This window comes from Zonotrichia leucophrys, chromosome 27, assembly GCF_028769735.1.
Source record: "Zonotrichia leucophrys gambelii isolate GWCS_2022_RI chromosome 27, RI_Zleu_2.0, whole genome shotgun sequence".
NCBI lineage: Eukaryota > Metazoa > Chordata > Aves > Passeriformes > Passerellidae > Zonotrichia > Zonotrichia leucophrys.
The window spans coordinates 183,964-211,080 of NC_088196.1; the positions used below are offsets into that span (position 1 = coordinate 183,964).

The 27,117-nt window shown below is 44.9% G+C and overlaps 1 protein-coding gene and 1 long non-coding RNA gene across 10 annotated transcripts in view; one reads left to right on the forward strand and one right to left on the reverse strand.

Annotated features, from left to right (window-relative positions):
* Nucleotides 1-17,682, reverse strand: part of TLK2 (tousled like kinase 2) — a 42,997-nt gene extending 25,315 nt beyond the window's left edge. For 3 of the 9 annotated variants that reach the window (XM_064733585.1, XM_064733584.1, XM_064733576.1), the window contains exons 1-7: nt 16,164-16,176; nt 15,346-15,434; nt 13,543-13,608; nt 6,871-6,942; nt 4,415-4,484; nt 3,356-3,399; nt 2,182-2,277 (exon numbers count right to left, since the gene is read on the reverse strand). In XM_064733585.1, the coding sequence (XP_064589655.1) occupies nt 2,182-2,277; nt 3,356-3,399; nt 4,415-4,484; nt 6,871-6,942; nt 13,543-13,608; nt 15,346-15,434; nt 16,164-16,170 (444 nt within the window). In that variant the 5' untranslated portion in view covers nt 16,171-16,176. Of the gene's footprint in view, nt 1-2,181; nt 2,278-3,355; nt 3,400-4,414; nt 4,485-6,870; nt 6,943-13,542; nt 13,609-15,345; nt 15,435-15,824; nt 15,903-16,163; nt 16,177-17,253 lie in introns of those variants that run through there. The other 6 variants (XM_064733578.1, XM_064733579.1, XM_064733577.1 and 3 more) reach the window with 6 other exon arrangements.
* A 389-nt stretch (nt 17,683-18,071) lies between these two features.
* LOC135458495 (uncharacterized) lies at nt 18,072-21,362 on the forward strand. The gene is made up of 3 exons (XR_010442903.1): nt 18,072-19,337; nt 19,805-19,910; nt 20,315-21,362. It is a non-coding gene; the product is annotated as an uncharacterized LOC135458495 (long non-coding RNA).
* The last annotated feature ends 5,755 nt before the right edge of the window (nt 21,363-27,117 follow it).

A 27,117-nucleotide genomic window follows, 5' to 3' on the forward strand; every position in this document is an offset into this window, starting at 1 on the left:
AGAAGTGCTAAATGGCAGCAACCTAACCATGTCTAGGACCCAGACATCAGGGTATGCTCACTTTTATCATTACAGCTGGGGCCCATCTCCTGCAAGGTAAGTGAACTACCAATTCATTATCAAAATCCTTTAAGTTCCATTACATCTCTTAAGGGCTAGCTCCTTTGTCCTGTAGTAGATTAGTTTTCCAACCGTGGTAGAGGAACTGAGTTTATCAAGAAGAATCATCTGAGCTACACTGATCACAGCATCTCAATGCCCTGGCTTCCAAAGCCACACCATCACTGCTAAAACTTGGCAATCTGGGTAATGATCATGCAAGTCCTTCCAAGCTGTAACTCCAGGCCAGGCAAATGCCTCAGAGAAATCCAAGAGTCAGGTCAGACTTCAGTTTTTCTTAAAAACCTAAACTACAACCTGTTTTCTGGTTAACATTACCAATTCCAAGAGTGTGCTTCCTTCCCTAAAAGAATGCTTGTGCCTGAGAGTGGCCTCACAGGAGTCTCAAGACCTGCAGATCATTCTAATCAAGTGAGAAGTGAGGCAATTCAAATCAGCCAAGAGATTTGAAGAGAAGTAGTTACATCCTGAGGCCATTACAATTCCTCTGCAAGTTCTGATTGCACAAATTTTCCAGTACAGTACAGATAAATTCAGATCTGGAGGAGGTTTGTATCATGTGAAAGACATTTTAACACTCTGCTTCCTTCCAAGATCATTACTAACACCTGTAATGGGTAAGACTCAGTGTCCTCCAATTTTCACTCATCCCCTCCTTTTTTTGGGGATTAGATCAAAGCGTTGACATTCAGTTTGTAAGAAGAGGACAGATCTTGTAAAGGCCCAGAACAGTTTGTTGTGAATAAGCAAACATCACAGGTTCAGCTGCAAGAGGAAAGAGCAGCAGATAAGCACCTGTGTAAGGAGAGAGACACACTGGCCTGGCTGAAACTAACTGCAACATCAGTATTCATCAGAAACACTCTGTTCAACTTTTACCTACTCAACATATACAAGATAGAAGAAGAAAACCACAGGAAGAATCCACTTGTTCCACTGTGGATTATCTAATCTGCTGGAATAAAGAATTGTCCCTAATCCCTCACACATCTGCAACATTCAGAGATGCTATTTTTTCATTAACTTCTCTTTAAAGAGATGTATTAGTGAATTGATAAATGATAGCATGAAAGTCCATTCAATTAATAAGATCTATTTTAATTTTTAGAAACACTAAAAAGTATCTAGAAGTGTACATGAAGCTCTCCCTTCAAGCAGCGTTACAAACCTTCTGAAATCTATCAACACATGGAATTCTGAGCAGTGTTTAGTGTTGAGGTTTAGTTCAGTACATTCAGCAAAGGTCTCTGCAGAATAATGTAACCACTAAAGACTTTGCATTTGGCTTTGTGAATCTCAACTTTCCCACAATGTCTCCAGTCTTTTGTGACACTCAATAAATGCTGAACATTTTTTAAAGAGGGGCCCAGTCAACACTAAAGCCCAGGCAACAGAGCCTCTGAATACTGCCTTGCTAGTTGCAACAATTTTTTTTAGCTGCTCTGTCCTAAAATGGTTTAAAAACACGTATTACTTCTTCACATCCAGACCTCACAGAAATGCTGCAAGTAAAGTGGAATTACATGCCAAAAACCAGCACCAGCTGGGCACGTACACACGTCTCTGGAAGCTTTTGCTAATGCCCCTTGCAAGTCATGTGCAAATGAACAGAAGTAAAAGGCCTTCCCAAAATAATTATGGTGGGCACATTGTTCAAGATACCCAAGGGGTCCAATCAAAATCGGAATAGCCCTGATAGTGCTGCACAAACACACAACATACTCCCGACTCCATGGAGTTCATGAGCTACAACAGAATAAAGGGTAACTAACAGGTCAGTTCCACCTTTATTAAGGACCAACATCCCTCTGTACTCAGGCAGCACGTTAGAAACATTCATCCTGTACAATTTAAGCTCAGATATTCATGACAGCTATGGCTGGACTAGCTGCTGTCCTAGGGTCCTAGACATGGCTTCGCTCTCAGAACCCAGTTTCAGATTTAAAATGGAGAACAAGCCAACTCACTCACCAAGAGACAGAACCTTGTATTACCTGTCTGAAGCATGGCCACCAAGTTAACCGATGCCAGGCCACCAAGTGTGTCCCCAAGAACACTCACCGGCAAGGGGTTGGACAGGGAATGCTGCGGAGAGGATCTGGCGACGGGCGGCACACTTCTACCAGGACTGGTTCCTGGGCCACTGCCCCCAGCAAACTGGGCACACAAACAGATTTCATCATCAGCATTTCCACAGAGATACTACATTTAACCAAAATTAACACAGACAAAAGAAACACATTCACCTTAAAAATGAAGCTGCAAAGGCTTCATGGAATAGTTTACATAAACTGAAGATAAATTAAGAGGAAAACCTTAACAGTTCAGAGAGCTTCCAAAATAACTGAAGTACCTAAAACAAACACTTGTATTTTCACTGAGTGCATTTCCCTTCGTAACTCAAAAAGATATAAACCTGAATGCTTAGTCATAGATCAGTTATTTACTCTCTGGAATTAGGAAGCCCATTCCCTGTGAGGAGACCTGTCTGATGTGCACCACAGGAGTGGTAGGTAATGTTCATCTCCACTGAAGCACTGTGCCAGTCAGCGTTAAGAGGCAGGAGAGGTAAGGAGCTGGGGAACTGCTCCAGTTGGTACAGAAACTCCTACAGTGTACTGCTCATAAAAAAATTTACCTGGGAAAGAAGTAAGCACTAATAAGCACTTAATTTCTGACTTCAAGTTACTCCATAAAATAAAGAACAAACTTAAGAGAAAAGCTACAGCTCTGGATTGTGCAGACCTAGAAAAGTTTCAGATATTACGCAGTGCAAAAAGAATACTGGTTTTAGAATGTGCATCACTGTTTTGGGGAGGGGTTTGGCCCCTATGGCACCAGCCTCCCATGAGATGTTTTTCTTAAGAGGGAACCCCGTAAACAACTTCCCCTCCAATCAGCAGGTTTGTGCAGGTGGGCTCTTTCGCAACTCTGGATCCTTATCAAAATTGTTTGTAAACCTAGAGATATCCTCAACAGAGATAGAGGTTCCAATCGAAATCAACCTCAAACCTACACTTAAATGAAAAAAATCCCCTATCAACTGTTCAACTAACTGTTAATTTAAAAATACATGTCTTCATATCCTCTGCCTAATCAGATCTGAGCATATCAGGTTGACATCACCAATCCATGATACAAATGACAGATCAGTAACATGTCACATCACAAATTTCTATCCACAGATTTTGCAAAATGTGAATTAAGGCAGATTTGCCAATGAAAAGATTCTTACCTCAAAATAATCACTAATTTTATGTCCTCTAGGAGTGCCTTTCCCTAAAAAGGAAAGCAAAGGACTAAAATAAGAGTTGTACTTCAGAGAAGTTACCATGCCATCCTAAAAATCTCCTCCTACATTTTGACACTCCTTTTCCTGTTCAGTGCAACACCTATCACAACAAAGCTTCCGCATAACAAAAACCCGCCCCAGGGTGACAGCCCTTGTGCTGTTTTTGGGAGGCCCTACAGTTGACAATTCAATTAACTCTCAATTCCAAACATGTCAGATGCAATCAAACAGCATTTGCACTTGCTGAAGTACTTAGAAAACACTGAAGGTCTTGACTGTTGCATAGGTTCTCCAAAATTTCCTTCAAGATAAGGAGAGAGCAAAGGGTACTTTTACTCCTCCACCTTCAGCTAAATTACTGCATATTAGATCTCTCACAAGCATTCCTGTAAGACTTTGAGAGATAATTAGCAGTGGCTTAACATCAGCTCATTAAAACCTAGTCCTTTTTTCTTACTATCATATTATCAAAGCAGTCCTGTCAACACAATTCTCATTACTTTCTTGTTGAAGAATGAAAGAACTCAAAATCCGCCCCTCTGCCCATTTGCTAGAAAATGTGAACTTGGATTGAACACACCAGGTTTTCCACTCAGGACAGCACTGCCAGCTTAGGCACAACTTATTCCTGATTTGTCATGGTGAAAACTTGCTCCAACAAGGCAGGCACGTGTCTTGGAAAGCAATACAGTATTCAGAAGTCTGGCTGCTGTATATGTAGCGACACAGGACCAAAACAGCACTTGGGAGCAGAATATGAAAACCTCTGGGCAGCCTGTCCCATAAAAATGCAAGAGTTTGTGCAAATAAACCAAGTATTTTCCTGCCAATAAGGGTAACAAGGCTCCCAGAAGAGAACACACCACCATGGAGTAGTTTATAACAAGCTGCCTGACACACCCTTGAGAAGAGCCATTAGTTTCCTAGGACACTGCCTGTGCACATTGTGCCCAAGTTACCAAGCAAGCAGCAATCCCATGGCAGGGTGGCAGCATGGATTACCTTGGCTGGTCTCGTAGGCGTCTGCTTTCCTCTTCCTATTCCGCTGGTCATTCTGCTTTTTCTCGGGAGTCTGTTAAACAATACTTCAAAATTAACGTTACTGCAGTTATTCCAAGATTTAAAGAAAATGTCCAAACACAATGACCTGTTCCATATCCCCAGTGGCCATTTCATTTCTCTGGTTAATTTCTTTCTATTGCTGGTACCTAAAGAAACAACTGCTCTCAAAGAGTTGCTACCTTCTCATAGATGTGCTGCAGAGGGAGAGAATGTGGTTAACAAGAAGGTAATTTATTTTTTCTATTTTAGCTGCTGCAAGCCAGTGACCTTACAGGGCTAGCAGAGCAAGCTCAACATTTATAAAAACCTATGTAAACCCCTTCAAGGTGATCACAGTACTGGTACAAGGGGAATAATGATGAGAGTTTCAAGTACTGACATCCAAATCTGCAGTCCAATCACAGTCTCTAAAGCCAATTCACTTTGCCTGCAGCTAATGCTTCTTCTCAAAGCCCACTGCAGATGGCTGCAGAAGTATCCCAGGACAGCAGGCAAGACAAAGCTGTTACAGATGCAGCAATTCACCTAGACTTCTGTTTGCTCCTCACCAGCTCTCATTAAAGTCATGGGTCAGTTGCATGTGCCATTTCTGTGAGCACCCAGAGACCTGATGGGCAGCTGATCAGTGGATTTATGCATGATCAATTTATTTATGCACAGGCACAACATAGAGCACAGCTGACAGGCCTGAGGGCTCCAGAAGTGTCATGCCTATCTGTCTGTATGAGGCTAACGAGCCTAAACATGAGAATGGAGGAGACTCTGGGGCTTTCCACATCACCAGGATCACATCTGTGGCCAAACCTGCTGAAGACATTGGGAAGCACTGCTGGAAGCAGCTCACTGAGGTTGCTGGACAGAGATGTCTCGTCATTCTCATTACCAATGTCATTTTAAAATTGCTGAAATAATTCCCAAGCTGTATGTTTTCCAGTCACTGCAGCCACCACTGAACTATAGCCTGGGGGCAGGGAGAAAAACACTGCAAAACACAGCTCTGGGGGAGGGAAAGCCATAGCCAGAGTGTCTGTGGTAAATCTAAGTTTCATGCTCTTTGGAAACCCAAATCTCAAGTACCCTCTTTAAAGATCTCTACCAAAAGACTTGCTCATACTGAGCACAGAAATCAATCTCCTTCCTTTAGTAGGATAAAAAGGAAAAAGGCAAATCTAAACCTGGCTGTGTGCTCCCAGTGGGTGCTGGACATCTACAGCCCCACGTTACCAGCTGGGCACTCACACACAGTGCTGTTTTGGTAAGACGATGGAGGGGATTGTTAAGACAATTGGTTATTGTGTCTGCAAGGTACTTTTTTAGAATGAGGGGACTGAAAACTCCAAAACTACCTAGAGACTTGCTGCTGCAGCCCCTCTATGTGTAAAAGTCAGAGACATTGCCTCTTCAGTGTCTAGTGAAGAGCAGCTCCTGAACAGCGTCGGCGTGACTGTAACACCACAGGCTCCATTACAGCTTCCATGGAGCTGTGAGCATATTAATGAGAATCAGTTTAAGTTGTTTTTCCATTCAAGTACTTACATAATAAAAATGACACACAACATTATCTCTTACAGACTGAAAAAGCAAGGAATGGGAGATTCGAATACGTCAGCTTGGTTGATTTATATCTCTCCACAGAAGTACATTAAAAAGAAAAACAATTAAAAGAATGAATACTCAGATTTCCACTATTAACTACTCTTTATGGAGTTTAAGATACTGCATCCCTAAAATCCCCTCATACTAGTACTGCCATATAATAGAGGGAAATATGACCCAAAACTTACCTGGTAACTATGGGGGAAGTTCATAAGAAATGCATAAGAAAATGCACTTTCATTTGAGGTTTTGGTTTACTAACACAGAATTTTAGAACAAAATTAGACTTAGATTTTAGAATAAAAATCCAAAGACAATTCATTTTGCTGCTTTGATGAGCATTTTGAAATAGTTAATCCTAAAGAAGTGAGACAAACCATGGACAAAGCATCAATTTTCACCTCCCCACACTTCCACAGAGTAATGCACAAAATGCTCTGCCTTGTACAGGCTTAGGCAAACTCACGTTTTTGGATAGATATGGCAAACTTTTCCATTAATGCTCTCTGGCTTTTTATGTGTATCCAAAAATGTATCCCAATGAGCTGAAAACAGTTTCCCAAATGGAGCTTTTACAAATGCTGTGTTTGGGATTAGGTAAAACCTTCCTGGAATGGTGGGAAGCTTCGAGGAGGAGCTTCACAGAGAAGTTGAAAGCCTGCAGGGGCAGGCTAAATACTTCCCTGGTCCCTTTCACTCTCCAAACTAAGACTGTCACTGATTCTCACAATTTCTTCCATGCTTTGAGATGGATCATGTTCACCTTAAACCCAACTACCCAAGCAGTTGTGCCTGCTTACCTCCAACTCTTTATCGCTCAGAGAGCCCACGCTGCACAAGCTCTGGTTGGAAGACTCACTATTTAACGGACCCTAGTGAGAAGCAAGCAAAGACTGTTAGAAACAACTTCCTACAAGGCAGACTCGTCCTAAAAACCACTCAGTCTCTGGGCTAACTACAGTTACAGCAGCACCATGGGTCAAACTCCCAGACAGGGGATGGGGCACTAAGATGCTTCAGAAGACATTTGCAGCAGGACAGTTGGATTGTTCAACATTTTTTTTTCTCAGGATAATGATCCAGCTTTTGGAGTATTTCTGCATCAGTTCATTTCCTAACTGGTCTATTTTCCCACATCCACAAAATAGCCAAGGTGGTATTTTTAGAAGCCTAAGGCTTGAGGAAGAAAACCTAAATTTGTTGAGTAGCAGGAGTTCCAAGCTCAGCTCTCCAGGCAAGCATCTGCTTGACCCTGAGCTAAGCATTCAGACGCATCCTCATCTGGCAAGCCAGCTATTACTGTTATCAGATGCTGGCAGTACCATTGATTTCAATGTGTCATTTTATGCTTTTTTCAACACTAGGAAAGTGAACAAGTGAAACTTGTGTTAAGAGCAGTACAACTAGTACCCATAATATAACCTTTCCCACTTGGCTATTTTATGGACCCATGTGTGACCTGCCCGCAGAGCAGCTGCTCCCACCAGGCCAAAGCAGAAACTCACGAGACCAGAAAAAGATTTATCAAAACTGTAACCAGGTACTTCAAGAGTCTGCTGCATCTTTTCAGGCTCTGCTGGATACACATCTGCATTTTTACATATCCAAGTAGTTTGAAAATTATTTAAGATCTCTAATAAAACCGGTTTTAAAAGGAAAAAGTGAATCATGCAAAGTCACTGTTTTATCCTGACACAAAAGTATCCTCCTACAGATCTAACTTAAGAAATTAAGACAAATTTGACAAAGATGTAAAAACAAGATTCACAATTAACAATGGAATGTATTAACAGGAAGAATGACATGATAAAGCCACTTCTCAATTAATAACTTGTGAGCATCTTTTCCCAAGATGCATTCTATTTCAGCATTTTTAACTGCAGTAACCACTTCCCACCAATCAATCTTTCCTCAAAGCAAAGCCACTTCTCATTATACACTTGAGCAGAAGACTCAAGTGGTGGAGTGGGGGAGAAGCCTTAAGACCACAGAGAAACCCCACACAAGATAATTTTTTAATGGATCAGTTCTCTCTCCCCTGTTTAAGGGCCAAACACCACTATCAAATTGTGACATAATCTAGCTATTACTAACCTAAATTCCCAAGCAGGCATGTGCTGAAAGTAGACTCTACCTTCTGTGTTCACTGTGAGTGTTAAATATCAAATTCAGTTCTCCTAAAACAACATGCTCAGCTGCTTAAAAAAAAAAAAAAAAAAAAGAAACCCCAACACCTGAATAGCTCAGGAAGCTGAACTTTTAAGGAAAAATTGCAGGTTTACATTCTTTAAGCCATACTATTATCCCTTCAAGGGATCACACAAATAGCTCAGGACCAGAAAAAATGCTTCACTTCAACTCTTCAGCAATAGTTTCTTTTAAGCAAAACAACAAGCTCCTTACCACCCAATGTGATGGCTCACAAATGTTATAGGTACAACTCTTGGTTATTCCAGGAATTTACTCCTGGGCCAACAGGACTTAACAGAAGTGCCAACATTAACCTTCGCTACATCCACATGAAAGTCTCACTGCTAAAAAAATTGTAAAATCTTATGGCAAGTGGCAACAGAAAGTAAATCCTTTCACTCATGAAAAAAAACTTGTTTATAAACTGCACAAATGCTGCTCTCCAAAATCTGTCTGTTCTCTCAGGAGCTCCAACCCCACATCCGAGGCACCAATCAACCTTCTGTGCCGGGTGAGAACTTTGTGAGACACAGGAGCTTCTCTCCAAATGAGTGTTTGCTGGGCTCACACTGGGCTTCTGACATGATAAAGATGAAAGTGAAAGTTGTTTCCACATTTGCTTAAATCTTGTTGTCTCCATTTTGCAGATGGATAGCAAATGACAGGAGCAGCTGTTTCAAAAACACCACATTTAAACTTTCCATGAACATTATGATTGAAGTGGAATATCAGTGGCATACAAAGGACAACTCTTCTGCAAGGCCCCTGTATTCTGGGATCACCTGGAAAATAAACTGATGGGGCCACTTACAGCTAAAAATTATACTAACACTTTTTGCAGAAACACAAGTTTATCTTGTTCAAGAAATCCACTCAGTTTGCACCTTAATGTAAAGTTCTGGGATGCAAGCAGCTGGAAAAATGCCTAATACAAAATCCACAATGTTTTTCTTACTTCCAGTACTATGAGTACCTGCACTGACTACCCCGCATGGGAAATTTTTAGCTCTACCAGCTGGAATCAAAACCATATCTCACATCAATAAAAGAGGAGTTTGATGCTGGTCAGATTCTTGACCCCCCACCCGGCTTTTTTTTTCCTTTATTTCAAATCTTCCTCTAGAATTTACACTGATGATGTGGTAAAATTCAACTCAGTGCAGTAGCAGAAAGTGTGAAAAGGAACCAACTTCTTCATTAGGGAAATGGAACAGAACAGCTTGTCATTGTCTACAGGTATCCAGCAATTTCACTGTCACGTGTATTGATTTATGAACAAATGCATCATTAATTCTTTGTAGACATGTTTTGACCCATGCAATGGAGCTAATGCATCACTTTGCTTTTCCCCTGCTTACATTTAAGAGGACCTTCCATTGACACTTTTCTTAGTCTAAAGGATAAGACCTTTACAGACAAGAGCTGAACTTGGCAGAGTTGGCAAAAAGTCTTGTTTTGAAGTATTTTGGCTATGGAAACCCAAACTATTCACCAGAATGTGCTGTACTCAAAGCAACAAAGATGCAATACCTAGGATGTTTCAGGAACATGACCTCGTACTCAGCTGCACCTCTTCTCATGTAATAAGTCAAGAGAAAGGAAAAGCAAGTTTTCCTGATTATCCAGATAACATGGGGTTATGTGTAAAATTAGGTATCAGCTGGTTATAGCAACAAGTTTAGGCACAGATGCAACAAACCATATATCTGAGTATGTCCCTTCAGCTAACAGTCAGTTAGTGCAGCTATAAAAAATGCTTCAAATTTATATTTTAGCATTCCTGGCTGTTTATATTTAACTCAGCAACTGACTTGGGATAAATGTTCAGTATTTAATTTAGCATACAATTTTTAAGTGGACATGACACAAAAGGAATTGAAGGAATGAACATGAATTTTGAAAAAAAACCCTGAAGTAAACAAAGAACATTAACATGAGTATATTGCCAGGGAAGTAGTAGGGTGCATATTAGCACATAATATACATACAATAGTTTATACAGATAAGGCTCATGAATTTTATTCCAGAAGTTATCTGATTTTTCTAGCACAGACCACTTTGGGATAATACTGCACTTCACTGCTCTCACTTCCAGCCCGCTCATCACTGTGCCCTGTCAGGGCAATTGGTGATGGGACTCAGCAAAAATTCAAAATACGTGGGTCATCTGAAACAAGCTAATAGTACCTATAGTGTTTACCCAAATGACAAGCACAAGAACAGCACACACTTCCTCCTCCACAAGAAATTTCTCTCCAAGATAAGCTGGCAAGCTTTTTTCCCTGGTGATTCACCTATCAACTGCTGCTTCAAAGTCTGTGACCTACCTATGCACAATAAAGCCTCCATGTTGAGAACTGGATGCAACAGCAGCAGGCACTTTGAAGACTCCTACTCAAGAGGCAAGAATATAAAATCTGGCCACTCACAGGAGCTGCTTAGTCATTTCTCCCTTTGCCAGAGCCCCTGGAAAGCCCACAGTGAGGCTTCAATGGCTGAGACTTCCAAAGAAACAACTTATCCTGCTAATAGCTCCCACCAGATCATCTAGAACAACACCAAGCAGACTCAGCCCCCCTTACCATTTCTGCCTCCCATGACTTGTACATTTCCACAGCCTCCCCAACTTCCCAGAAATGATCCATCACTCCACAACTCAAAGTGGGCAGTCTCCATTTTGTGCTCTCCAATTCCTCGTACTGAAAAGGAGCTCTAGGAATTCCAGCTGCCTAGCCAGAGTCTCCAACACAGGCTTACAGCAACATGCACAGCAAAATTCTCTTGCTGTCTAAATGAAGGAGACATGGAGATAGACATGCTTCATTACCTCAAGCCAGGATAACCAAGTTCCTCTGAATTCTGTAGCAGATCAATGGATTTCAAAGGCAAAGAGTCAATCCTTCGTTCCACTAAAGACTAGTGCTGACTCCACACAGGTTTACACCAAAGTGAAATGGTCAAATGGCTCTACAGTTACTCTGGTGTAGTGCTACTATGTCAGGTTTAATTAACATATTCTTATCTTATTTCAAGCATCATGTAAGTATGAGAATTACAACCTACTTCTTAACTAGATGTTTAGAAAAGCTCAGTATTACTGCTGATAATGAAATCCCCGAATCACTGAGGTCTTTTTGCCAAGAGAAGTTAATCTACTCTCAGATGTTCACAGGTAACCCCCACTCTATCAAATGGGCAAGTAGATTTGCAGCAGGATTTGCTTGGCTTCCATTATGCTTCGAGAGTTCTCTAGGATTGGAAAGATGGTATTTTTACTTTACTGATGGCAAACTGGACAGAAGGGTCACGCGACTCATCTTAACCCTCAGCTTAGGAGCAGAAATAGGACTGAGATCTGACAACTATTTCTGGGCTCTAGCAGCCAGACAACACATTTGAAGTAATGTTGTACACAGAAGCATCCAAACAATTTTCAAGTATCTGGCATAAAGTCCTGGCACACTCTGCAGAAGGTGCAAAACTCAATTCTAAGTTTTACAACTCTTATTTTCTGGTTCTTCTCATGGCCTATGACACCTGTTGGGGACCACCACTGTGCAGCACCACTTCCCTCCAAGGATGATATGATGATCCTCAAACACAAATTCTCCACATGGTAACCTTGCTGCTAAAACTATTGCTGAGTACATCACAGTGGAGTTACTGAAGTGATCAAGACTTCAAAAGTTACAGAAAATAAGTAAAAACCAAACTAATCCAAGCAAATACTGTTCTTTATGAACAATTCTTTAGCAGCATATATTCTGTATCATTACCTCAAAGCAGAGGAAAAAGAGCACTAGCTACCAAGACCAAGACTTTTTAAATTCTGGCACAGTCAGATGGATCTACAAGATTCCTACAGCCCAGCTATACTCCCTAGAAGTACTTCAGCCATTTTAGTTTAACTATAAAAGTGGCACACAGAGCTTGGTTCACAGACCTTTTGAAAACCAAACTTGTAGAAGATACATGTGCTGCTGTGAGGATCCACCCTGGTTAAACCTGAGACGGGCTGTGTACAAATAAAGGTTGACCCATCACAATTACTGATTTAAATTCTTATCCAGGAAAAGTCTGTGGAAATGACACAAACCCCTTCAAGTTAACCTGCCTGATATCTTAAAGGCAGCACTCAAATAGGAGAAAGGGAAGTGGAAGATGAGAACAGACTAAATTAAACAATATTATCTAGAGAAACAACTCACATTTTGTCTCCTGGGCCTCTTGACCTAAGGAAGATGTCTAGTCAGCATAATGCCTCATGGGAATATACACTTAGGTTTTCCCAGTATGTAAATATAAACAGGAGCTAAATAAGCAGGAACAGTCAATGTTAGTGTCATGTGTTAATTCAGGGACTTGCTCTGGGAATTTAGTGAAGAATGGCACTTCACCATATGGCAAGAATAGACATCTAAAGCATCACCAGCTTTATGAAGCTATCTAGTGACACGGGTGAAGCACAGGAGTATAACAGTTGCCTAGAAACATTCCTTGCTCATAAATTTGATTCAATGAATTAACTCCAAGCTTCTAGTGAGATACATTCTTCAGCTACTAAAGTAAGAAACTTCATCACAGACTTGCAACAGAATTTTGAGGCTTTTGGAGCTGCAAATGACCTTGGTCATTGGGTTGTGCCTTCAGCTACCACAGGAGGTGACAAGCACACAGTTGTTTCCAAAACAGTTTAGGATTTCTATCCTCTACTGCTGTTACTGGAAAGCTCTTCCAGAATCCCATTACTCCGATGGCTAGAAGCTTTCTTCTAGTTTCCAGCCTGAAAACTTGTTCTAGATCAGCTTGCTCTCATTCATACATCCAAACACTTACAGCTGCTCTTTAACAACACAGAGGAACTGTGGGCTTGAAGCTGGAGTTGTATTAAGGTATGTACGAATGCTTTCATTTTATACAGGTCCAAAATATACTCTGTGCTGCTAAATATTAAAAAACATTAAATGCTGCTAAACATTAAAGAAAGACTCCATACACAGCAAGATACACCCAGTGGGCGGAAGGCAGGAAGCTCAGTGCAACTGCCTGCTGCCTTCATCCAATCACATCTGAGATGACACTTCTTCCTTTTATGCAATAAACAGCACCAGATACCTTCCATCCCAGGAGGATGGGCCAGGCCCTGTCCCACTAGATGGCACTCACTTACTACACGGTTCTTTCGTTAAACATTTCATTGGAGCCAGCTAAAAGTCTTAGCTGAATCACACAAAATTGTACCACAGCTTTCCCAATATATTCCCTTGAAGACAGTGACCTACCAATGCCAGTGCGGAGCATGACGGACGGAGGCTTGGGGGGGTAGGGAGGGAATTTGAAGCACCAACCTGGGAGGGAATGTAGTAGCTGAAATTAATATTGCAACCAAAATTTGCTGCAACATAGTAGAGTCATGCTAATTTATATCAATGGTTGGCTGATCTATTGCAAATTAGCAAGAATGCAAGTAAATAAATATATTGTTTGCAGTAAGTGTAATGCACTTTAACAGTTTACTGGCTAGTACAACGTAAAACCCTGTAACAACAGGTAAAAATAAAACTCAGTAACAGAACAGCTTTGCTCAAAGTGAGGCCTCCAACAAATGAGGCTTTTTTCCCTGGATTGCTTTAAAAACAAGTTTTCAATATTCACCCCTACAGAAAAGGGCACGTACTTTCTGCTCCAAACATATTGGAAACATAATTAAGATTTGCTTTCCTGTATCTCTCAAAGGTTATTCCTTTAAAAGGAAGAGTTCCTAACATTCTTTGTGAAAGCTAAGTACATTGGTACTGCTTTAAAGCTATACCAGTATCTATGCTTTTAGCTGTTCTAGTAAGATGTTTGGGTTTATCTGCACTGGTACAGCTAAAGAGTCTGAAGCGACAAAACGGGGGCCAGGAGGCAAGAAACAGGTGATAAAGTACATGAAAATTTGTAACACTGAAACAAGATCACAGTACAGTAAATGCCATCAATTTTCATGCAATAAAAAGAACTTAATACGTTAAAAGTCTTAAGAGTAGGGGAAAAGATAAAAAATCCCCACACTCTTACTTCAGCAACTGAAATTGTTACCTCTTAACTTCTAGTGTTAATCTTTCTTACAGCTGAGCATTTGGCTTCCTTTTGCTCTCTTCCCAGACTCAACTCTGTCTGAGAGGCAGAGCAGAAAGAAAAGTGAAAATCCAAACAAAACTCTTTCAAGTTTTGAATCACTTTGTGTTTTTCAGAGAAATGCGGCATCTACAAGGTTTTATCTCAAAACAATTTTAAATGACTTTAGAAAATCATCTAACAATGTGTTGCTTTACCTTCATGTTCAAAATTCAGTATCTCCCTCAAAGATTAACTCATTATCCCTGACCTAGTTTAAAATGAGTTCTGTCACCATTTCATTGCTCAGAAAGTCTGACATTAACACTACCAGCACCTTGAGAACTCGCAGCTTAATGCCAGGACACAAAGCAATGACACAAGGTTGTTACTCAGGTGCCTTGCTTTAGATAGTGCCTGACCAAGTGGAAGCTGTACATGAGGATAAAGATGGGATTTTATTGGCAGGTTGTGGATCAGACACAGGAGAGCTGCCATGCAAACATTTTTTTGTATGTTCCGTCTGATGGGGTAGAAAATTTTAGCTCCTGCACCCCCAAAGAATAGGACTCAATGTTTCAGTCTGGTTATGTGTTGTATCCAACACACAACACTTGAAACTGTATCCCATCAGCAGCCAAATTCAGCTCTCAAAGGTGTTATTGGAGAAAGGAAGGGCCAGATGAGATTTCCAGTTCTACAATGTTGTCATGGAGTTTTTTGGGCACACAAGATGTCTTAAGGTAGAACAATTCCTAAGAACTTAATTAGAGCCCAAAATTTTCTGTACAGCAAAACATCTGCTCAGAGATCCCATTTTCATTCCTCTCTAACATACTTCACAGATTAGAGTTCAAAACACAACAAGTGACAGAGAATTTGTTTGCAAAGATAAATTATCCATGTAGAAATCAAAAAAACCCAATCCAAGCACAAGGCAGGATGGCTAAGCAGTCATACCTGTCACCACAGGTACTCACACTCACCTTGGCAACCCCAACCCCGGTGAACCTGGCCTCCAGGAGCTCCTGCCTGCGTGGGTCCAGGCTATGCAATTCTTCCATCATTTCTGCTGCTATGGAAGAATAACACTCAGATTATGAAATGCAAGGAAAGACAGAGACATTTAGTATTCCGTGCCACTGACGAAACTTAAAAGTGCCTATTCTGCAGCACAACCATGTAGAGAGCATTTTCTTGCAAGAGAAATGTAAGATTACCATGCAGTAACAACATGACTTTGCCACCATATTATAGTATTTAAACCATAACCCTGCTGGAGTTTCCTCTCTCCTGTTGTACCAGCCATTTCAAGATCTCTAAATCCAAGAAACAAATTATGACACATTTTCCCACTGGATGCTTTATTAAAATGAAAACATGGGACCAGAGTGTTATGACTAAAAGCTTCAGAGCTTTTCATCTGTGCTGCATGACTAGAAGAAAAAAAAGCAACATTCTTTACCCCATAATTTATTTTTGGCCAATCCTGGAAATACTCAAGCTCCATGAACTCCAGATTTCACTGATAACAGCTTTGCTTCTTCTAAGCACAGAATGGGATTATAAGAAGAAAATAACACACAATTAAACCTCTTAATTTACAAGGTAAAGCATCAGATACTTCTAAAATAGCAGCTTTTACACCTGGGATGTACCTGGGGTACCTCCTGGCAACCCAACACTATGGGTGGCCTTATTTGAAGGGTTAAAAATCTACCCTGCATAACTGTGTAAACAGGTTAAAAATCAGGAAATACATAATTCAAATCCTGAACTGAGAAAAAAATGGGACAAAATTCACCGTTCATTACAACTGTGAATCACATCTTCCCAACTGCACCAACCAAGTTCATTTCCAGAAATGTCTGTTCCAGTTCCATTTTCTGGACTAAGGTAGAAAAAAAATAAAAAGGCCAGAAACAGAAGATAAAGATTTGCTGTGTAAAGAGCATATGCGATGAGGAAAGTTCTTGAAGGGCAGCAAGTGCCCTCTAGAACAGGCAGTGCACAATTGTTCCTTTTATGAACTGTCCATTTTGTCCCTGCTGCTTCCTCCAAACGCTGCGGCTCCAAATCACAGGGGCAAAGTGAATCCATCCGGGGGCATTCTCAACTGCTCTCCCAAATCAGTCCCAACCTTCAAAAACTAATGCGATCCTAAAAGTGGTTATTAAACAACCATATTTCTGCCACGGGCTCTAAAAGCCCAACAAAGCTCTCAGCCCAGTTTTCAAAACAGGAAATCTGAGTAGCGAGGAAAATGACAGACAAGCCGCAAACGCCAAGATGTTCAAGCGCTCCCAGGGTTCTCGTCCATCATGGGGCGACCATCCGCAGGGAATCGCATCCCCACACCGGGATGCTGCTCTGGGGAAGGGGCTGACACAAGTTCCCGCCGGGGGCTGCTCCGGGACCCGTTGCATCCCTCCAGGCAGGGCTAGCATTCCCTCCTGTCCTCCTGGGAGGGGATTTCCAACACCCCTCTCCTACCCACTCGGGACGCAGACGCAGCAGCCGCCAAGCAAGCAGCCTTGCCCCGCTGCCAGCTGCTGCACCGCCTCGGCCTCTTCCTCCTCCCCTCCAGCACCGCCTCAGCCCTCATCCCGAGGCTTCGCAGGCCAAGCCCCTCCGCCGCCCCCAGCTCTCACCCCCGCCCGCCAGGCCGGGCCGGGCCGGGCCGCGGGGCCTGCGCTGCTCCGTGCCCGGCGAGGGGCCCAGGCCGCGCTGCCGCCGCCCGGGCTCTCAGGCCGCGGCCCTGTAACCGTGACCCGGCCCGCGGTACCAGCCCCCGCCACCGCCTTCCCCGTGGCCGCCCCCACCCACTCTCGGGCCGGGCAGGGACGAGGCGAGAGGTGTCCCCATGCTGCCCCCGCCGCCCCTGGGGGTCTCACCTGGCGCTGCCGCTCCTGCCGCCGCCGCCCGGCCCAGCGCTCCCCGGGCACCTCGCGGATCCCGCCGCCGCCGGGGGCAGGAGCAGCAGCAGGAGGAGGAGGGAGGGAGGGAACCTGCTGCGGCGGCGGCGGCACGGGCGGGAAGAGGAGGCCGGGGGCGGCTCCGCGGCTTGAACCGCGGGCACTGAGGCTGAGAAGGGCGGAGGGGAAGGGTGGCGAGGGGTGGAGAGGGAAGGCTCCGGGCTGGGGGTAGGCCGCGGATCCCCGGCCTCGCGTGAGGGGCCTGGCCGGGCCGGAGCGCGCGCGGGCCGGCGGCGGCAGGACAAAGGCCTCGCGGAAAGACCCGGCGGCCAGGTGGGGCGGGGCGGGGGGTGCACGGGGCCGGCGGGCGCGGTGGGGCCGGGGCAGGTGCGGCCCCTCGTCCCTCCCGCCCCGCGGCGCTGGGCCCGGCCCGGCCGATGGGGGCACACGCGCTGGGGAAACCGCGCCGCGTCTCGCGAGACTTGCGCGGCGGGAGGGGGGAGGGGGGTCAGAGGGGGCGTGGCTTGAATGGGGTGGGGCCTGAGGGGGCGGAGGGAGGGGCGGGGGCGGCAGGTGGGGGGGTCAGTGGGGCCGGGGGGTCAGGGCAGGGGGAATGGACGGGGGTCACACAGGGCAGGGGGCAGCAGGGATCAGAGTTCTACGGGATCCGGGGTGGGGCTTGGCCCTCATTTGGACCTGCGGCTCAGGGCAGGGCTGAGGGGGCAGGGGGCATGGCAGGTGTCACACAGGTCTGGGGGAGCAGCAAGGGCTCAGGAGGGACCATGGGGTTACGGGATTCGGGGGGGCTGAAGGGGCAGCAGGCTCAAGGGCAGTTCAGATCTAGCTTTGGGATGGGGACAGGCCTGGGGAGCACTGGGGAGTAATACACATGTGGGCAGGAAGCAGAGGTTCAGAGTCCGTGGGCTCGGGGGGACTGGGGTGCTGGGCACAAGGCGGGGTCAGAAGGGCCTGAGGGTCAGGGCAGGCCTGGGGGCCGCAGGACGGATGGAAGGTGGTCAGACAGGGCTGAGGGCCAACAGAATGTCAAGGTGAACTATGGGGTCATGGAGGGATGTGGGGGCAGGCACAATGCAGGGCTTGGATCCAGCCTTGGGGTGAGGTCAGGGCTGAGGGTCAGCAAGGTGGGGCAGGGGGTGATCACAGATGGCGAGGCAGCAAGGGCCAGGGGGCAGAGGGTGCTGGGGCATGATAGGCACAAGGAGAGGGTCAGATCCAGCCAGGGCCTGGGGGTGGGGCAGGGCAGGCCTAGGGACATGCCACCACCAGGGTAGAAGAGGTTGACCTACGCCCTGTCCCAGGATGCCCCAGGGAGGGGGTGCATGTATGACATCCCACTCCCCAGTTCTTCACCTCCTCTCCAGTCTCCATCTTACACACCCACGAGCAATCTCACTCCCCAAACCACCCTCATCTCCCGGAGTAAAGGGTGCAAGGGCACCTCAGCACCCCCAGCTGATCCCCACTCCATCCTTGCCCCCCGGGAACACCACCTGGAATGGGCCGGGCCCCTGGTTCAGGGCTGATCCAGCAGGTATATCATCTGTGAGACACAAGCCGGGTGCCTCAGCAGCCCCCAAGACACACTCTCGCCTTTCCAAGGCCAAACTGCCACCACAGTCGGGAAAAGAGGCCTCAAAATGAATAAAGATAGGTCTTGTTCCAGCTGGAATGAAGCAATTCCACTGCAGTTCGTTCGGCTCATTGCAGGCAGCAGGAGCAGGACCCACAGCGCTGCGGGTGTTGCACCCGCTCGCTCCAAGGCTGAATCAGCTTTCCTAAAAGCAAACAAGCAGGAGAGGATTGTTGGGAGAGGAAGTGGCCAGGCCTGTCCGAGGGGAGGCAGGCGCGGATTAGCAATGGGAGCGGAGGTTCCTGGAGCTCGATAAAGGATTTGCCAGGGCTGGGAACACAGAGGGAGCTCTGTCCTCTCCCCTTCGCTACGTGACATCGAGCGATTTATGACCGAACTGGAGCCGACTAGTTTGGCAAAAGAGACGTGGAGAGGAGCCGGCAGAGCATCGTGGAAAAACTGCTCCTGCAAGGTGATGGGGGAAATTGTGTTATTTTAAAATTGCTAATTTATTGTACTTTGTTAAGATGCTGCAGCAAATGGCTCTGGGAGTGCTGCCTGCTTGTGCAAGCTGCTTTTCCTGTGCTTTAATCTGCTTTTCTTTCAGTACAAGAGCCACTCCAATTTCAGCTTCTGCTCTGTAAGTCACATTTTCAGCATGATTAGTGGTAGGAATTTGTAAAATAAATAATTAAATAAATAGTTGTTTGTGTCTGTATTGGGTTGTGTTTTTAAAGGAAAAATCCTGGAGTAAATATTCCATCAGCTGGTAGCTAATTACAGCCATTTAGGGAACGTTAATTAGGACCACTTGCAGTGAACATTGTTCAAGGAGGTTTAAATTTCATTAGTGCGTTTCAGTTTGATTTTGGGTGGAGAGAGGAGGAGTTGTGGAAGCTGTTACACCTAATAAAGGGATTGACTTACTGAACCCTCTAGCTCTTCTGGACTCCACTGCCCTAAGAAACACCTCCAACTCCAAAGGGAGCAGTTCACCTTCTCAGAGTGGACACCAGAATTGGACACCAGTAGCAAGCAATCTATGGTACTGTCCCCCACCTTTGTGTTTTAGGGGTTATAGGGGATCATTTTGCGCTAATTTTTCCTGTGCTTTTTTGACAGTGCTTGATGGGGCCCTTCCTCGTCCTTATCCATACATTGCTAGGGACTGCATTGCCAGGTATCACAATGCCATCAGTATTTCCATGTAGGCCACCAGAAGAAACTTTTGCACAGAAGAAGACACTTTTTGTCACAGAATCACAGAATAGTTTATGTTGGAAAGGTCCCCAAAGGTCCTGTCCCATGCTCTACCACAGACAGGGACATCTTCCACCAGACCAGGTTGCTCTGAGCCCCATCCAACCTGTTCTTTTACACTTTCAGGGATGGAGCAGCCACAACCTCTGTCATTCCCTGATGGTCGTTTTCTCACTGTCATTTTCACAGAAATCACAGACCAATGTCCCTCTTCTCCTTCCCTCCAGAAGGACCAAATTCCCAGGGAGAGCCTCCTGAAGAATCCACTACAGCCAGGAATGTTTTTGTAGACATCCCTTGATGCACCACTGAGTTCCAGGCCTGTCAGAGGGCCCATGGCCCTGGGCTCTGCTGGGTCAGGCCAGAACAGAAGGTGGTGACATCTGATAAGGAACAGATGAACTCAGGTTGCACTGTCCTCCTCCTGTGACTCCCCCTCTCCTGCCCTGCACCCCTCTGAAATAACTGGGGTTTCTCTTCTCACTCCCCAATTCGGGACTGGGGCACATTCCCTTCAGCACGTCCTGTAAAGGCAGCCCTTGTGTTCTGCAGTGAAAATGCTCTGCTCCCTCAGCTCTGCTCCTGCATGTCCAGAAGCTCACCCTCGCTGCAGTCATATCCTTCCTGACACTCCTCTGCTGCACACTGAATTATGGTCCTCTCCACCTCCATCCTCTGAAGAGCTTCTCAGAGCAACACTTCCAGCTTCAATTTCTTTTCCAAGATGCCAAAATTGCACCTCACACCAGACATGGCAGCTGGTCCCTTTGTGGCACAGAGAGGGAAGGAATCAACAAGTTGTAACTGTATTTATGGCTGTAAGCAGGAATTTCAGAGCAGCCTTTAAGGATCCCACTTGCTGTCAGCAGAGTACAGGGAGGTACAAAGGATTTTTAGAAAACTTTGTCAGATAACAGTACGAAGGAAGTTACTGGATAAACTTCCCAGTGATCTCAGAACTTTTTCCTCCTACACTTCATCAGGACACAGCTCTGAACAGAGATGCACTGCACAGCCCAGCCTGGTACAACACTTCCAACTGTGATGTTCCAGTGAGATTGTGTTTACTGGAACAGCAAAGGTCTCTCAGGTAAAAATATAATTATCAGTGTTGACACATCACACTTGGACTACTTTTTATGACATATTGTCTCCTGGGAGCTGATCCCCCAGGTTTGGACTCAGCAGAGAATTGGTGGAGTATTTTTGTTTGTTTTATGTTGGTGGATTTTTTTGTTTTGTGGGGGTTTTTTTGTTTGTTTGTTTGGCTTTTTGGGTGGTTTTTTTTGTTGTTGTTTTTTCAATAAGGAAAGCCAACTTATCGGAAGGTGCTTCTGGTCAGAAAAGGTCAGCTTATTTCTGTTCTTATAGGGAAAGGTTTGCTCTTCAAAGTGGCTGGAATATGTAAATAGTTCATCATTTTGTACAGGAAATTTTCTGATTCAATTAAAAATTCTAATATCAACTTCTAAGATACTACTTCTAAAAATTTATAAAGCCTCAAAACTAAAACAATGTAAATTTAGAAATCAAGATTCTATTGACCTCAACTTGATTTTCCCCATCATATTACAATTAGGGAGCAATTTCTAAGTGTTTCACATTCTGGTCCAGCAAGAGAAGAAACTATTTGGACCTCCAAGAATTCTCATGCAGGAAAACTCATGCAGAAAATTTGATCCCGGAGGGGACCCTGATGGTATCCTAGAAGTGCTTGCTCTGCCCTGTGCCATCAGGTGGAGCCATGTTGTGGTGAGCAGCTGGAGCCAGGTGGGCCATTCATGGTACCTGTTCCCTCTCTGTGTGCCATTCACGGTACCGTGTTCCCTCTGTGTGCCATTCATGGTACCTGTTCCCTCTCTGTGTGCCCTCTGCAAGAGTGTGGCAGCAGCGGCAGCAGCCGCAGGGCGTGGGCAGCTGCAGGGGCACGGCGCTGTAGCGGCGGTGGTGAGCGCAAGGCGCCAAGCACATGGTGGCGGGCACACGGCAGGGCTGTGCCATGCTGGCGGGCACATGACAGGGCTGTGCCATGCTGGCGGGCACGGCAGGGCTGTGCCATGCTGGCGGGCACATGACAGGGCTGTGCCATGCTGGCGGGCACATGGCACAGCCAGGGGATGGCAGCAAACGCTGCGCTGGTGACAGAGCAGAGCCGGTGGGACGGGAGCAGCTCTCTGTATGTGGGCAGTAAGAAGGGGACCCAAGGAGCCTGGTGGCACTGGCAGGTGCAGTGCCACGTCCCTGCTCCCTGCACAAGGCAGGGGTTGCCCAGGGGGACTGGGCCGCCACCTTCTGCAGGGGTGGCTGCAAGGTTGGGATAAAGTTCCTGCTGCTGGTCTGTGAAACTGTCCTGGTTTTGTTTCTCAGAATGTTGCCACGATCCTGGAGCCTATCTCAAAGACTGCTTTTTTACCACACCACCTTGTGACCCCTTGGATTGTTCCAATTGCTTTTTGTTATGGATGCTCCTGTATTTTTAAGTATTTTTTTGCTCTTGTTAAAAACTAACTTTATATTTTCGCTAAGCTGTAGGTTTTAATGTGACTGTTAATTAGATTAAAGGTTAACTGGGTGATGGTAGTATATTTCTGGATCCAGACAGCATTAATACACAGAGTTTTTAGGAAGGCCTTTAGTTGTGAGATAATTATTTAATGTTACTTATATGCATTCTTTTGGTTACATTAATAAAGGTTTGCTTGTACATATCTTGGGGAAACCCTCCCAGTCAAGGCTTGGGCCCTGGCCTAGCCCTGGCCGTGGCTGGTTAGGGAAATATACCATCAGACCCAAGTGTTTCTGCACTAGAAATGTAATCAATTCATTTTGACTTGCTGATTTGGTCTCATAAAAGCTGGACCCCCTTTTGAGGCAAACGTAGAAACCTTGTCCAGGAAAAGTTTTCCAGGTCCTCACTGTGGAATGGGTCTCTGTGGTAGCAAACAGCAGGCCTGTATAAGGTCTTGCAGGCTGAATCCTACCTTGGTCTAACATAGCTGTGAGAAAGCTAACATCTCTTCATGAAAACAGAAACCTGTAATGGCAAAAACCAACTTGTTTCCCTGCAAAATAATTCTACAGATTAGGACTGTTTTCTTGCACCCATTTCAACAATCCCAACCATCTCAGCAAAAGAATAAAACAGTATCTCACAAACAACCCTTTCTTGGATGTAGACACCTTGTTCAAGACTGACCAATTACTATGGAGTAACAGCTTATTACTGACCAATAGGGGAGAGACATAGGAGGGTTTATAAAACTATATAAAGGGATATATAAAATAAAGTGGTAGATTTTTTCACATCTTAAAAGAGTGTGTCTTATCTCTCTGAAATGAGGTCAACAGCAACAGGGCTCTCCAGTGATGGCAGACTGTGGGTGATGGTAAAGTAGTTAGGCAGTTAAAGGTATTATCTGGCTTATTTTTGCTCAGTAGTGCTTGTTGTTTTTTAGATGCACTGTTTTACTGGGTTGAAACATGTTCATGTTATAGTTGTTAAAACAAAAAAGAGGGAGTGTGGGGATGGGCTATATTCCCCACAAAGGCCTTACATGTTCTTAATTTTTACAATCACATTCAGAATGACCTAACTGCAGTCTAACAACATTTTTGTGAATCACAAGCTCACTCAGACTTACTAAGAATCTTGAAAGTAGAAAATGGGAAGGACCCTTTCCATTGATAACCTGGGGACAAAGTTATGCTTGTGTTTTCACAGATTCCAGTCCATGATGGGTACCTGCAAGAGTGATTCAACCAGCCTTGGTTGTTCTGGCTTTATCATCAGCTTGTGGGGAAGCTGAGAGAACAAGAGGAATGGAGCTTGTTTGGTTTGGGTTGTGGGCCAATGTTGGAATGTTCTAATGTTGGGAGTGTTTCGTTTAGTGATTCTTGTTTGTATAAAGCAAAAAAGAGGGAATTGTGGTCAGAGACAGGATGGAGTTGAGCTGCAGGCCATGGCACGCACCTGCAGGAGTACACTGGAGCACAAAGAAGCACATGGCAGCACAGAGAGGCTTGTCTCTGCCTGACCCTGGGGCAGGAGGTGCCACGTGGCAGAGCCCTGCAGAGAGGAGCTGCCAGAAGCTGACAGATGGGTGAACAGCCATGGCCACTCCACAGAAGGATTTTAAGAAAGCGTTTTGCTGACGTGGTGTTGGTTGATAGGTTGCTTAGTGAGAATTACCGTATAAGGAAATACTGTGTCTTGAAGAAGTCTATAAAACCATCTTGTTTCTTTGAATAAATGATTCTGATTCCTTGCTGGTCTGAGTCCATGCCTCAGCTGTTACACATAATAACATTCTACCTTACAGGGCTTTGGAAAGCCTTATTTAGACAAACTGCTCTAAGATGAGTGTAAGAGGAAAATCCAAACAACATCCTATTGTAAAACCAGAGTTAGTGCACACACTTTTTTCTAAGTATATTCAGCCTCTTTGTGAATGTCTGCAAATACATTCCAACCTTCCTAACGAGGCTCATCTCAGTAGGGAAGAAGTCACTTGCAATTGTGGAAAAGTCAAGATTTAATTTTCTGTGTAACCTCCATTGACCTCTTCACATCCACTATTGGCAACGAATGTGGAAAAACCTATGTGACTGTGTAATTACAGAGTGCAGTGAGGTGGCCCTGCCCAGGTACTGCTCCCCAGGTGAGGGGGATGTGCAGCATGCCTTGAGCTTGGTCCCAGGAATGAACAAGGAGTCTGAGGGGAGATCAGGCAATTTAATCTCCAAATGAGGAAAGCCACATCCAGTGACCCCAGGGAAAGGTGGCACCTCTCTCGTTACACCTGAGCAGATCCCCTCGTGTTCCACACACAGCACAGAGGTGTGTGCCTGGCCCGTGCAACCACGGACTATCAACAGCAGCTTCCCTCTTCCCAGGAACTGAAAGTAAGTTTCATATTCCAAAGATGTGGCAATCCCCCAGAACTCCCTAACTTCCACATAACATGAAATTACAAGAGCTACGAGTGTCCTTAACCAAAGATAACCTGAATACAGCAGTCACGCTCCACCCCAAAATCAAGATGCTGATCCCATGCTATGTTTGTACTTGCAGTGAAGGCTTTTTCGGTTTAATACAGTTTAGAACAGCAGGGTTCAAACCTCACCAGGATTTTCTTCTTTCCTGGAAACTGCCAACAGGCTGGGAGCTGCTGGCAGGTGCTGACATGTAAGACTTGCCAGTGAGCTTTGCCATCACTGCTTTCCAACTGCTGCCATTTCCTGCTCATCCCACTGTGGGTCAAAGACCAAGAATAAAAGCCTTCACTGGCATGAAAACTGCCATGCCATACAATCCCTGGGCAGGAGGGAAAAGCAGAGGCACACATGGCTCAGATTCCCTTGCCCTTCCCTGCCTGTGTTCCAGCCAAGTGTCCAGGCCTGGCTCATGCTCTTCTGACTCATGCTGTATCCTATTTAGTTCAGATTAGCACTCAGGGCTGCCTACAAAGGTAATTTCCTGCAATGTGTCCCACTTTTTAAGCAACACAAGCTCCCATTCAGCCAGGCAGCCACACAAAGGAACTTATGGCCTTCAGCAAGAGCTAAAAGCACAAACTCCAGAGCTTTGCTGGTTAAGCACAGAGCTGACAACTCCTTTCCTCCAGAGCACCTCACTTTGCAGGAGGGTCCTCAAAAAAATACCACCTAATCATCATTTTCCTGGTAATTTCTGAAACAATTTTCTGGTAATTGCCCTGAAACACAGTTATAATCAGAACTTCTGTTGAAGTCAGTGTCTAGGGGCACTACACACAAGAATGTATGTCAGGCACCCCCATCAAGGAAGAGAAATAGTAACAATAGCAAAAATGGTCCTGATTGTGGCATTCTCTCTCATGGATTTATTTTTTCCAATATGGCAATAAACCAAAAATGGTGGCACTTCTCTGACTGACATCAGATCCTGCTGACTGATCAGAACAAAGACTGCATGACTCAGTTTCCCTTCATCTGTGTTTACAGAGATGGAAGGATGGTCCCCAAATCCTGTAATAACTTGATCCCTGCAGCCCCATCCTCACTTCTAGGCAGTAAAATCTGTGCATCTTTCAGCAGTGATCAGGAAAATAAGTAAAGTTCAGTTTGGGGCTGCAATTCCTGTAGGGAATCCAGTGGGGACAAGCCAGAGTTCATCCCAATGCCAATGACAGCAAGAAGCTATTCCAGCTTTTGTTATGATGCAGTGCCAAAAGCTGCTGGTGTGTGCTCAAGGAGGTTTCCTCTGCTCACACTTCTATTGAAAATAATCAGGTTTTATCCCAGAGCTCTAGAACTCACTGCAGATTAGAAATAGAGGTGGCATACTCAAAGAAGGTAGAGCAGAATTATTTGGGAGAGAAGGTAATTGTGTCTGATCTCACATACCCCTGGTCAAAGAATTTTTTGACGACCATTGTTATAACAATCCAAATCACTATGGATGACTGCTGTTGCTGTCAGGAAGATAAGGTGAAAGCTCTGATTTGCAGTGGAATTTAGATTTTACTCCGTTTTGAAGTGATAGCATCAGAAATACCCCACAGCCCCTTGTTCACATCACCTCCCCTGTTCCATCCTGCCTCCCAATTCATAGCCTGTCTGTGAAACCACAATGCTCTGAGAATGATGTACCTGGGGAGGCAAAAGCTTCTTTGCCCTTCACTGGAGCCAGTGAAGGGAGCCCTCAGCACCACAGCTGGATCAAAGTCCTTTCTGAAGGACTAGCTCCAAGTCCAAATCAAAGTCACAGGCTTGACAGCATTATCCCTACATGAAAGGATTATGTGAGGTGTCACAACAGGTGATGATAAAGTTCCCTTCCAGTCAAAACATTCTATGAATCTCCAAGGGAATTCACCATCTTCTGGCAAGACTGAGGACCAGATTTTCCAAAGTGTAACAATGCCTGGCTCCAAGATCGCTCGGGCAGCGCATGTGCAAACTATGAAATCATCTTTTCTGCTTGGGAGGTTCATCAGGCCACACTGGCATTG